General features: G+C 38.8%; 1 protein-coding gene across 1 annotated transcript in view; it reads right to left on the reverse strand.

Moving 5' to 3' along the window:
* The window catches only part of LOC117292918 (MAGUK p55 subfamily member 5-like), a 56,036-nt gene that overhangs the window by 15,945 nt on the left and 27,471 nt on the right, over positions 1–12,620 (reverse strand). Inside the window, exon 7 of the mRNA XM_033775130.1 lies at positions 7,118–7,195. Within this exon, the coding sequence (XP_033631021.1) occupies positions 7,118–7,195 (78 nt within the window). The remainder of the gene's footprint in view (positions 1–7,117; positions 7,196–12,620) is intronic.

The raw sequence follows: 12,620 nt of genomic DNA on the forward strand, positions 1-12,620 counted from the left end.
GAGCTTGTTTTAAAAGTCTTATTTAAAAAATAATTCGGATTGGGTGCTATGGGCTATAAACAAGGACATTTGTTATAGAATGCACATTGTTGGAAAGATGGAAAGAATAATGATTCACACAAATATTCCTCAAAGATGTTTGGTTGTCCTTTGACTTTGTGAACTAATAGTCTGCCATTTTGTAGAACCAAAATTACTGGCTGTTTTAGTTCCCAAAGCACCCAAGAGTATTTAGTTTGAAATGTTGAGACCATAAACAACAACTTTTTTAAGAGCCAACACTCCTCCCAAAACACGTGGCTGTACCCACGAGAGTTTATACTTATTACTATCCAACCATGCAAAGCTTTGAGCATCACTCAAGACAAAAGTTAGGGCATATATTGTCAATCATATGCAAGGAATGTCCAAAACCAGAAAAGACAAGCTGACTTCCGGTTTGAATTTAAAGTTTAAAGGCAGTGGACACTATTGGTAATTACTCAAAATAATTATTGCCATAAAACCTTTCTTGGTGATGAGTAATGGGGAGAGGTTGATGGTATAAAACATTGTGAGAAACGGCTCCCTCTGAAGTGCCATAGTTTTTGAGAAAGAAGTAGTTTTCCACGAATTTGATTTTGAGACCTCAAGTTTAGAACTTGAGGTCTCAAAATCAACCATCTTAACGCACACAACTTCATGTGACAAGGGTTATTTTTCTTTCATTATTATCTCGCAACTTCGATGACCGATTGAGCTCAAATTTTCACATGTTTGTTATTTTATGCATATGTTGAGATACACCAACTGTGAAGGCTAGTCTTTGACAATTACCAATAGTGTCCACTGCCTTTAAGTTTTGAGGCACCTGCTGAAGTACAACTATCCCTATCGCCCCAGGTTTACACACAACAACATAAATAACATTGCTTCTGGGCTCTACGCCAAAACATACAACATAAACACCTCCTCTTCAGAAACCCCACACCATGTTTAATGGATGTTTCTCATCGAGTTGGATGAATGATAAATGACATTTGGAGGAGTAACTTCCCCCTATCCAACCACTCGACATCCGACAAGAGGACTTGGCAAACCCCATAACACATTAAAACATTTAAAATATTCATTCAAACTTCCTTTGCGTAAAAACATCATCTCCTGTTGATGAGAACATGGATTACCATAAAAGGACCTCCACTAGTAAACGTTGCTTCATCTGTGATTGACTACCTGACTAAAGTCAGTCTCTCCCTGGTTGGATTTCACAAAGAGTTAAGACTAGTCTTATCTCGAGTTAGGACGATTTACTCGTCCTAACTTAAGACTAGCCATACGTTTTTAGTATCTTCGTAGACTAGTCATAAGTTAGAACTGGGCCCAATTTCAAAGAGCTGCTAAGCACAAAAATTTGCTTAGCATGAAATTTCTTCCTTGATAAAAACAGGGTAACCAACCAAATTTCCAAGTGATTTTCAGGATAAGCAAACAACAGCTGAATACCAGTAACATGCAATATGTAACAAATGGAAATTTGGTTGGTAGTCCTGTTTTCATCAAGGAAGAAATTTCATGCTAAGCAAATTTTTGTGCTTAGAAGCTCTATGAAATTGGGCCCTGGTCCTAACTGGTGAAATCGACCCCAAGGCACAGCGCCAACCATCATTCATTTTGCGGTCGCAACCGAGATTCCATGCACAACGCCACGCCAGAGGTGTTTATCCCTCATCATGTTTGGAAGGTCCACGATTTCAGCCTTCGTATATCTCTACCAATCACGTCGATGTAGTTGAGTGGTCGAGGTCCTCTATTAGGGCACGGCACACCAACATACACCAACATACATCCACAACCTGATAGGCCTACATCTTCATGCACTTTCACTTCATTTGACACCAAACTTCTTCAAATTCCAAGTACACCCCCGATTTTCTACCTTCTACCCACCAAAGCAGTTTTTGACAGTGAGAATCCTCCCGAAATCCAAAAATCTACTCTGCTGTATTAGAATATATAGCAAGACAGTTCTCTAAAGAACAAAATCAACCTGGCAAGTTGACACACACATGGTGTTACCGCGAACCAAATATATATGGATATGATCTGAAGTGTAAATCAAGGTACTTAAAGTATTTATTTACAAACTGAGTACAGTTTGTTTCCAGGTCCCAGCAGTGTTACGCTACTCACTTGTCCTAGTCCAATTATACATTACATTACCTGTTGACTGTACACCAGGCTAGACCTGTATCCTTCCTCCTATTATGTCTGCTGTCTGAATCATAATGGCCAGTGAAAGGCTGGCCTACTCAAGAGCAAAACCCTCCACTAGACCCATTATAAGACTATGATAAGACCAACGTTAAAAAAGAAGCCATAACAGTCCAACAAGGTGGGCTAATGCTAACTTCTGGTCCACAAACTTTACCTTACTTGACTGTAGGCTAGACCTGTATCCTTCCTCCCATTATGTCTGCTGCCTGAATCAAAATGGCCAGGCAGTGAAAGGCTGGCCTACTCAAGAACAAAACCCCATACTAGACCCAGCAGAAACACCTTGATACAAACTGTCTAACTCTAGGATGAAAATAAGCAGAGCTGTCCCACCCAGCATGACCTTTGACCTTTCAAGTATGCCTCTACATGACATTTAAGAACCTAATGTCTGTTTTTACTATCTGCATGATATGTGCTGGGGATTGGACAGTTGGTATGGCCTGCAGCAGTAGTAGCAACTTGACCTTCTCAACTAAACTAAACTGTATGTTGACATCAAGGAGAAAGTTGTTTGATTTACGCACCCTGAATTAACCTGTCAGATCCAAGGACTTACATAAGCCTGAAAGCTTCCCCCCCCCCAAAAAAAGGAAAAACATAAAAAATAAAAAATAAAACAAATCCCCAAGCAAACCACTGATTTCACAATAGCTAGAATAAATATTGTCATCTAGTTACTGAAAAGAAAGAGAAAGAGCCCTCTCCCTCACCTCACACGCCTTTTTAACAACTGAATTGCAATAGAATGCAGCTTTTTATGCGCCCTTTGACTGTGCCAGCAATATTTTTTATCCAGGTTTTTTTCCCCGCAACTTTCAGAACAATTTATTTTATACATTGTAAATATTTGTCTCTCCTTAATCAATTATTTCTTAAATAATGTGAAATAGTGTGTTTTTTTTTCTTCCTTTTTTAATCTCTGTATATTTTCCTGTAATTCGACCTCCGGTCACCATGGGAATTTGTTTTTAAAATAATAAACCAATTATGAATGAATGAATGAATGAATGAATCACAATTTTGTGATTTATGCAATTCATACTATAGACGTTAAAAACCAATGTTTGTATTCGAGAGAGAATGGCTTTTGCCAGCTTGGCGTTTATATCACCTTATGAGAGTTTGCTGAGTTCCCTTCATGGGAAGATTATCTAAACAAACAACAGACAAACAAACAAACATACAAACAAACAAGCAAAACAAAACATTACCACTTCAGGATTGTTTTCTTGCTACATACATTGTAACTGCGGGACGATCACTCAGTGAATGTCTTCATGTATGACTTCAGACAGTATTTCAGAGAGATATATTTCTCTAGAGGATTGATGCATACGTATAAAATTTTTAACTAAGGAACTTTCAGACTTTAATTGTTCACATTTTGTTTCCAACTGATTAGGCCTACCAAAATTATATTGAACTATTTATAATGAGACCAGCCGTCGATTTCATCAAACTCTTCCTAACTTAGGATTAATCTTGTATGTCGAAATAAGTTTCATAATCATAGACGTTATTAGGATGCATTGAACCTATCCTAATCTAACTGAATCGAGAGTGCATTGACTGTACATGTAATTCCAAGAAGACACATCTGACACATCAACACCAATTCATTAGACCACGACCGACTGAACTTCCCCCACTCAAGTGAATCCATCAACAAAACCCCCCATAAATCCACGACAAATAACCACTGCACTTTTCCAACCAAAGAATCTGTCAAAACAAAACAAGAACAAATCTGTCCGTGCGGTTTCGTTTTCCCTGGCCAGAGTATATCACCACGAAACCCCACTCAAAATATGGATTGCACTAATAAGCAACATCATATAGACCTTTATCATGCAACCATCATCATGGTCATGTTCCCTGTATCAAATAACAGTAATAGATGCCACTATTCATTGAGCTATTAGGAACCAGACTATTTTTCCTTCCAGCCTCGGTTTGGTTACATTGATCTGAATGGGAGAAAAACCAAGATGGCCGCACCATGACGTATTTGACGATAAAGCTGCTTGCTTGTAGCTGGTGATAGCCTTGCACGCGTGCCAGTTTAACCAAATATGGCGGTCGATGACGCTTAAGTTCAGTCCCCCTATAACCCCAGAAAACTGGGACTTCCTATGACAGATAATCATAGAAATAGTTGAGACCGTTACACATGTACTGCACTGCTCCTATAATTTACTTTGTATCCAGGCATTAAATGGTATTTTCACAGCAGCAAATAAACTGCTGATTCAACGAGACACGCTTGGTGAGGGAGTTCCTGATGGAGACAGAAGCTTGATAGCTTGGCCCTTCGATGGCAAAACAGCCAAACTCAAAAAATGACATTTTGAGAAAAGCAAGTACTGACATTTATAAGCTCTTCTGATATAAAAAAAAAAAACGGATGAAAGTGTCAAAAGAGTGCGAGATGGGACATGTCATATTAGCGCCCTTGTGCTTTCAGATGCCTAAAAAAGGTTTCAGGCCTGACGTCTTTTATTACAATCAAATATTTGAGTGAGAAAGAACATCTCCCTCAAAAACTACGTTACTTTAGAGGGAGCTGTTTCTCACAATGTTTTATACTGCTCTCTGGTGCTCAAGTTACCAAGTAAGTTTGTATGCTAATAAATATTTTAAGTAATTTCAAGTTGTTACCAGTGCCTTAGCAGCTCTAAGAAATCGGGCCCTTATCTTTTACAATTACCAAACGTGTCCAGTGTCTTCAACGCCTCCAAGTCCCCCTCCTTAAAGATGACCCAAATTAACCACAAATGTGTTGTGTCAATGACGTCAGTATCAAAGGGGGAGACCTGAGTTTGTTGATCCTTGTTTTGGACACTCTCTCACTAGCCACCAAGTATTAAACATGACATGTATTATTAAAGCAACACAAACTTCCTCCTCTGGTTGACAGTTTACCCTGGAAAAAGGAAAAAGTGCTTTTAACACCTACAAGTTCCCCTTTTAAAGATGACCAAAATAAGAGTTGTGTCAATGACGTCCGTCTGTCAGTGTCCAAGGGGGAACCAGAGTTTGTTGATCCTTGTTTTAGGACACCCAATATTAAACATGACATGTATTATCAGGCAGCACAACTTCCCCCTCTGGTTGACAGCGTGCCATGCCTGTACACTATCATTCTCAATTATCCAGGCTCCAGCCTTATATTGGTTTGTTCAATCACAGGTCCCCATCGGTCCCCACCGGTGTCCGGCCATGGATAATTAATAAAGCGCTGCTTATCAATCATGCACAGACCCATCATCCTCGAACAGATTCATCCTAAATTTTGAACCGCTCAAAGAAAGGCACTGGACACATTTGGTAATTACTCAAATTACGTTAGCATAAGAACTTGGTAACAAGCAATGGAGAGCTGTTGATAGTATAAAACATTGTGAGAAACAACTCCCTCTGAAGTAACTTAGTTTTTGAGAAAGAAGTAATTTCTCACTCAGAGAATGGTCTGCTGAATCACAGGTCCCCATCGGTTCCGACCATGGATAATGAATAATGCGATAATGAATAATTTCACAAAGAAGTTTAGACTAGTCTTATCTCGAGTTAGGATTAAATGTATCTTTGTGAAATCGATCCCTGGAATTGTTTGGTAATTACTCAAATTACATTAGCATAAAAACTTGGTAACAAGCAATGGAGAGCTGTTGATAGTATAAAACATTGTGAGAAGCATGAAGCCTTTTTGAGACATCTGAAAGCATTCAAATTTGTGCAACAAGGGTGTTTTGTCTTTCATTGACTAAAAAAATAAACTTTATACATGAAAGGAGGGAAATAAAACAAAGATGAATAAATAAATAAAAATTGCGTACTAGGGGTCGAATGAATTCAGAGGAGGATGTATTGATGGCTTATTCCATTGTATTTGTTGTTGTTGCCATTGTTTGATATCAAATATGCACCAAATTTATTCATAAGAATAAGAACTTGGTTAAATAAAAACAAGATTTTGAAAAAGGGTTTAACATGTACCTCATCCAATGGCATGATAATTCTAAAGGCAGTGGACACTATTGGTAATTACTCAAAATAATTATTAGCATGAAACCTTTCTTGGTGACGAGTAATGTGGAGAGGTTGATGGTATAAAACATTGTGAGAAACGGCTCCCTCTGAAGTGCCATAGTTTTTGAGAAAGAAGTAATTTTCCACGCATTTGATTTCAAGACCTCAGGTTTAGAACTTCAGGTCTCGAAATCAACCATCTAAATGCACAAAACTTTGTGTGACAAGGGTGTTTTTTTCTTTCATAATTATCTTGCAAGTTCGATGACTGATTGAGCTCCAGGTTTGTTATTTTATGCATCTCTATGGATACTTCAACTGTGAAGGCTAGTCTTTGACAATTACCAATAGTGTACACTGCCTTTAAAGTACTTTGTAAGGATTTAAATGGAAGGTGATGGGTGTGATCTACTGCCAACCTTGCCAGAAACTCTGGAATCTACCAACTGTCACTGATATTTATCACCCCGTCTTGTTCACAATGTATATACATGCAATAACCTATACTGATTCCCATTACATCAAACATTCCAAATGACAAAATCTTCTACACAAACAAGACTTTCTAAAAAGGTCTGATGCTGCCCTCATTTCTCTAGATTTCATCAGGGCCTAATTTCATAGAGCTGCTTAAGCACAAAAAATAGCTAACCATAACGGAATTCCATGACACAAGTACAATCTGCTGTCAAAGCAGCTCTTATCTAGTAGGAATTTGGGCCCAGGAGTGTAACAAAGGGCCTTTTGTGTATACAAAAAAATTGATACAGAAACAACTTTGTGATGGATTCAACTCAAGAAGCAAACAAAAAATGTTTAAATTTCTTACCATGAATTCCAGCCTATCCAAAATCCCTCGAAGTTCCTCTGCTTCATGACTGGAAGAGGCCTTAGTCTCCGCTTTCACCTGCAATACATCAAAGACAAATCCATTATAGAATGGATGAGTTTGAAACAATGTACTAATTCAACATAATGAATGGCAGCAATAGAGCCAGCATGTCAACTTCGGATCAATCTTTGGATCAGTCAAAGTTTCTAATGTGCTGGTCCGATCACTTGATCAATAAGCCCTTTTGAGGTATGGCAGACGTGATACGCGTACGTCACATGCCATGACTGATCTCACACTCTCCATGTTGGTGGTCATTATGTTTACGTGTCGCGTCGCCTAAAATGCGCACTTCACTGAATAACATACTTTCTATTTCTATGGTCAATACGCACAAATTTACCACAACTTTACAGTGTTGTAGCATTGTGTCCGCCATACCTCAAAAAGGCTAATGCCAGTTACGTGTGTGTGTACAAATGAAATAAACACAGGTTGGTTTGATTGGTGGTGAAACTTCAGCTTGCTCCATCAACAGGGTGGTCTGCTGGCCAAATGCTGATTAAAGCGCCTCAAGACCAGTAGCATGTTGAAAGGATGAGTTTTAAACAAGACAAGGGTGGGTTTCAAACATAGAAATAGAACCCGGAGAACGCTTAGTGTCTCATTGTGCGTGCGGTTTCGTTGTGAGACCATTTTTATGGACGTGCACACGCCATTTTCGTAATGCGTGTATGGCAAAATATTTTTCCATACAATTTTGCCATACAATGACATCATCATTGACCAATGAAAACACTAGAAATGGTTTATGTGCGCTGACATCTTGCCATTTTGTCATACGCGCATGTCACACGATGATAAAATTGCCATACGCGCGTACTGCGCAGTATTGATACGCCGCGTCCACAGACGACACAGAGGGTGGTCGAGCTCAGCGTTCTCCGGGTTCTATTTCTATGGTTTCAAACTAATTGAGAGACAGAGCCAGCATGTCAACTGTGGATCAATCTTTGTTCAATGTCACATGAAGAGAATTCAAAGTTTCCAATGTACTGGTCTGATCACTTGACCAATGCCAGTTACAATGTACATGTGTGCAAATTAAATCATTACAGGTAGGTTTGATTGGTGATGAAACTTCAGCATTCTCCATCAACGGTTGTTGGCCAAATGCTGATTGAGGCAACTCAGAGACCAGCAACAATTCTCAAACAATTAAATCATTACAGGTTGGTTTGATTGGTTATGAAACTTCAGCATTCTCCATCAACAGTTGTTGGCCAAATGCTGATTAAAGCAACTCAGAGACCAGCAACAATTCTTAAACAGCCTAAAAAAAACCAGCATGTTCAAAGTTACAGTTTATCACCGGATCGGTGGAGCTGACAAAATAGACGCAGAAAGTGTTCACGTGCTGTGACCAACCATACACTGTACATAAAATAACAAACCTGTAAAAGTTTGGGCTCGATCCGTTGTGTTAGTCAGGAGGAAAATAATTACAAACCGTGTACAATGTTCAGCATGTACATGGTTCTAGTATAACCTTCATCATTACAAATCTTTCGTACTCAAATTTAAACAATGTTTGTTTGTTTGTTTGTTTGTTTGTTTTTTGTTTGTTTGTTTGTGCAAACTCCCACATAGGGATATAAACACCAAGCTGGCAACAGCCAATCTCTCTCATACAAACATTGGTTTAACGTCTATGATTATGAATTAAACATATCAGAAATTGGATTCAGTAACTGGATGACAATATTAATTCTAGTCATTGTGAAAATCAGATGTTAGCTGGGGGATTCGAACCCACAACCTAGTGATTGCAAGTCATGCAGTCTGTTTTAATCCCTATGAATAATGACTTTAAATAAGTGTCAGTTAGGGAATAACAGTCCGAGTACCCGGTCTTCACTGCGTGGTTATGACCGGGTTGGTCGCTGGCACTGTTAACGGACCGAGCCGGAGGCGATGGGCCACTTATTCCGATTTAGGGGCCAATTATTCGCCATTTTCCTAAGCCGGTCTTTATACCACCGTTAACACTCCCACACGTGACCGGGTTTTGACCAATCAGAGACTTGAAACCGTCCAAGGTATTAATTAATACAATATAACAGAGGAAAGTAACAACAATTTGTACCACTTGTTCTCAAACATCTTTTGAATGATTTAGCTTTAAATCTCAGATAAAAATCACCTACTTTTTTTTGTTCACATCCCTGGGGTCGATTTCACAAGGCACAAAGATTCATCTTTATGAGTTATCCATTTCACCATGGTGATTTATCCATATTACCATGGTGATTTGCATCGTGACACCACACGTTGCTAAGCAATTAAGATTGATTCACAGTTAAGATCAATCTTAACTCTTTGTGAAATCGGCCCGTGGACCATTTAATTCCCGGGATTTATAACGGACGAGACAAAATTGACAAATCGGACAGATAACAGAAGAAGGGTCTATCCTTGTCTTGAATTCATGTATAATCCAAAAACAAATAAAGCTACTCCGTCTCTACAAACTCAATCCATCTCTATCAAAGCCCAAGGGTCTGGGAAACGTAAAACCATAATCGGCAAAAGACTTGTCTTGTACAAGTAATCTTCTTATCTGAAATCAGATGGTTTATTCAGACCCGATTGTAAGAAGTCGTAAGCAGTTGTTGGATTTATTTTTTCTCCCAAGGAGACATACATGGTTTCTGCTAATCCAGACCGGAGTGTTCAGGGGATCTCTCTGGCTTAAGCTTACACAAACTAGTGCACAGGATGAAGCCCAGGAACAAATACATGTCAATGCTGTACTGTCTATATTGAGGATTTCCTTTATTTGATGCAGATGCGCAGCGAACAACTTCTATCGAATTTGTCAGTTCTTGTGAAATGCGCTATACATGTCCATAAGAACTAGTTATTATTATAATTAGGTCGGTTTGTAAACAATCAAGTAAAAGGCTGCGACAAGCAGGATGGGTAAAGACAGTAGCTCAAAACGAAATTGACTGACAGTGTTGGGTCGTAATGTCTATTAAGTTGTAAGCAAAATGGGTCGCCGACAAATCCGTGTCTGGTAGAGACAATACTTTTCTATTTAAATCAGGGCTCCAGGACTGGCCTGAGGCCTGGGCCCAATGTCATAGAGCTGCTTAGCACAAAAATTTGCTTAGCATGAAATTTCTTCCAGTGGTAAAAACAGGATTACCAACCAAATTTCCATTTGTTGCATATTGCTTGTTACAGGTTTTCAGCTGTTGTTTGCTTATCCTGAAAATCACGTGGAAATTTGGTTGGTAATCCTGTTTTTATCAAGGCAAAAAATGTCATGCTGAGCAAATTTTTGTGCTTAGCAGCTCTATGAAATTGGGCCCTGATCCAAGGCCAGTGGTTTCAGTTTATATTTGGTTTACGATAACACCATGTGTGTATCTACTTGCCAGGTAGAGTTTGTTCTTAGAGAACTGTCTTGCTTAATTCTACAACCACTGGCTATTAACTATTACCTGGGCGGATGGTAAAGAAAAAGGCAGGGACTACTACTTAAGCTTGTAGGATCGTAATTAACTGTACTACCGCGGAGTCAGTTCTTGGGTTGGTCTCAACGTTTCGACTAGCTTGCTCTAGTCATCGTCAGGAGTTTCAGTCCAGTAACTCAAGACAGGACAAGTCCAGTAGTATTGTTTTGTCTCAAAAGAATTATATTTGAATGATGACGTTTAATGTATTTTTCAATCCTGCTGAGTAACACCCATACAACAGGTTTCTTGACTTATTCCACCAGAAATAACATGCTTGGCCCACTAAGGCCAGACCAAGTACATCCTAGTCCTTTCTCTATGGTTATACATATGTACATGTTCCATTATATAAGAATAACAGGTGTTTTCATCAGTGCATAGCAGAGATCCCTTGATGATAAACCAAGTTCCCTTACGATAGGAGAATTTTCTTGACTCATTACATGTCTACTCCCAAACATAAAAAAAAAATTATTCCCCAAGCTGCATATAAACCGGGATCAAGAATGAAATTGTTATCTCAAACACGAATGCTGTGACTGAGATGCTCAGAATGACTGATACTTGAGTAGCTGTATCGCCATCGTGATAAAATTCCCAGGCGATAACTTTGAGCCTTCTCCAGAGTCATGTAGTTGTCCTAAAGTTTAACAAGAGCAACAAATTACTCTTACTATCTTTAGGATCCACAAACTAAAGAAGTCGGGACATGATGATAGATGTACCTTGTTTCCAAGTCCTGATTAAATTCTTAAAGGCAGTGGACACTATTGGTAATTGTCAAAGACTAGCCTTCACAGTTGGTGTGTCTCAACTTATGCATAAAATAACAAACCTGTGAAAATTTGAGCTCAATCGGTCATCGAACTTGCGAGATAATAATGAAAGAAAAAACACCCCTGTCACACGAAGTTGTGTGCGTATTTAGATGGTTGATTTCGAGACCTCAAGTTGTAAATTTGAGGTCTCTAAATCAAATTCGTGGAAAATTACTTCTTTCTCGCAAACTATGGCACTTCAGAGGGAGCTGTTTCTCACAATGTTTTATACTATAAACCTCTTCCCATTACTCGTTACCAAGTAAGGTTTTATGCCAATAATTATTTTGAGTAATTACCAATAGTGTCCACTGCCTTTAAGGGATAGGCTTACATGTCCAAGAGGAGGACATCTGACAAGCGATTAGGCATGAAACAGCGAGAACACAAGACTCTATAAATCATCATTCAGAACCATTGGGGAGTGATACTTATAAGCGAGCCCTCCAAGATTGAAATTCCCTCAAGATTATATTTCTTGACTCACTGTAGCTAATAGATGAGAAGCACCAGAAGCACGTTATCAGTCGGGTGTAAATTGACACCTTCTCCATGACTGTGATAACCATGATGATTGATGAAGCCTCAAATAGAGGACGTTAAAGGTAGAGATACATAATTGTTTTTTGTTTTTTAATGAAGAACTCCAATCCTAGAATATTCAGCCAACGAAGTAAATTCCAGTGCAAAGTATTTTTTTTTTTTTACTAATAAAGAATTCCCATCCTCTAACTTTCAACAAACAAACCATGAAGCCAATCAAGTAAATATTAACGATAAGTATTTACAAAAAAGGTTTGCACAAACACAAGTGTAATCTTAAAAAGGATCCACAGAAGTTGACAGCGCATGTCAGTTACGTGTATCCCTGATTGGTTTCCCTAAAGAGACCAGTCGACCAATCAATCCGCATTTTTTCCCAATGACAAAAGGCGGCGTTGTCAGTTGAAATTACCCCAAAGAAAAAAACAATCGGTGATTTGTCAGTCATAAACAATGGTAATGGATTGTGATAATGGCATAGACCTCAACCCAATTTCGCACCACTGATTAATATGGAGTTCTGCACTTAGCTCATAGAGATACAATGTACTTGACTATCAGGTACAGTAAGTGTAGAATGCTACATGTATGTTAAGCAGCGCCCTGACACATTAT

Source organism: Asterias rubens, chromosome 1, assembly GCF_902459465.1.
Source record: "Asterias rubens chromosome 1, eAstRub1.3, whole genome shotgun sequence".
Classification (NCBI taxonomy): Eukaryota; Metazoa; Echinodermata; class Asteroidea; order Forcipulatida; family Asteriidae; genus Asterias; species Asterias rubens.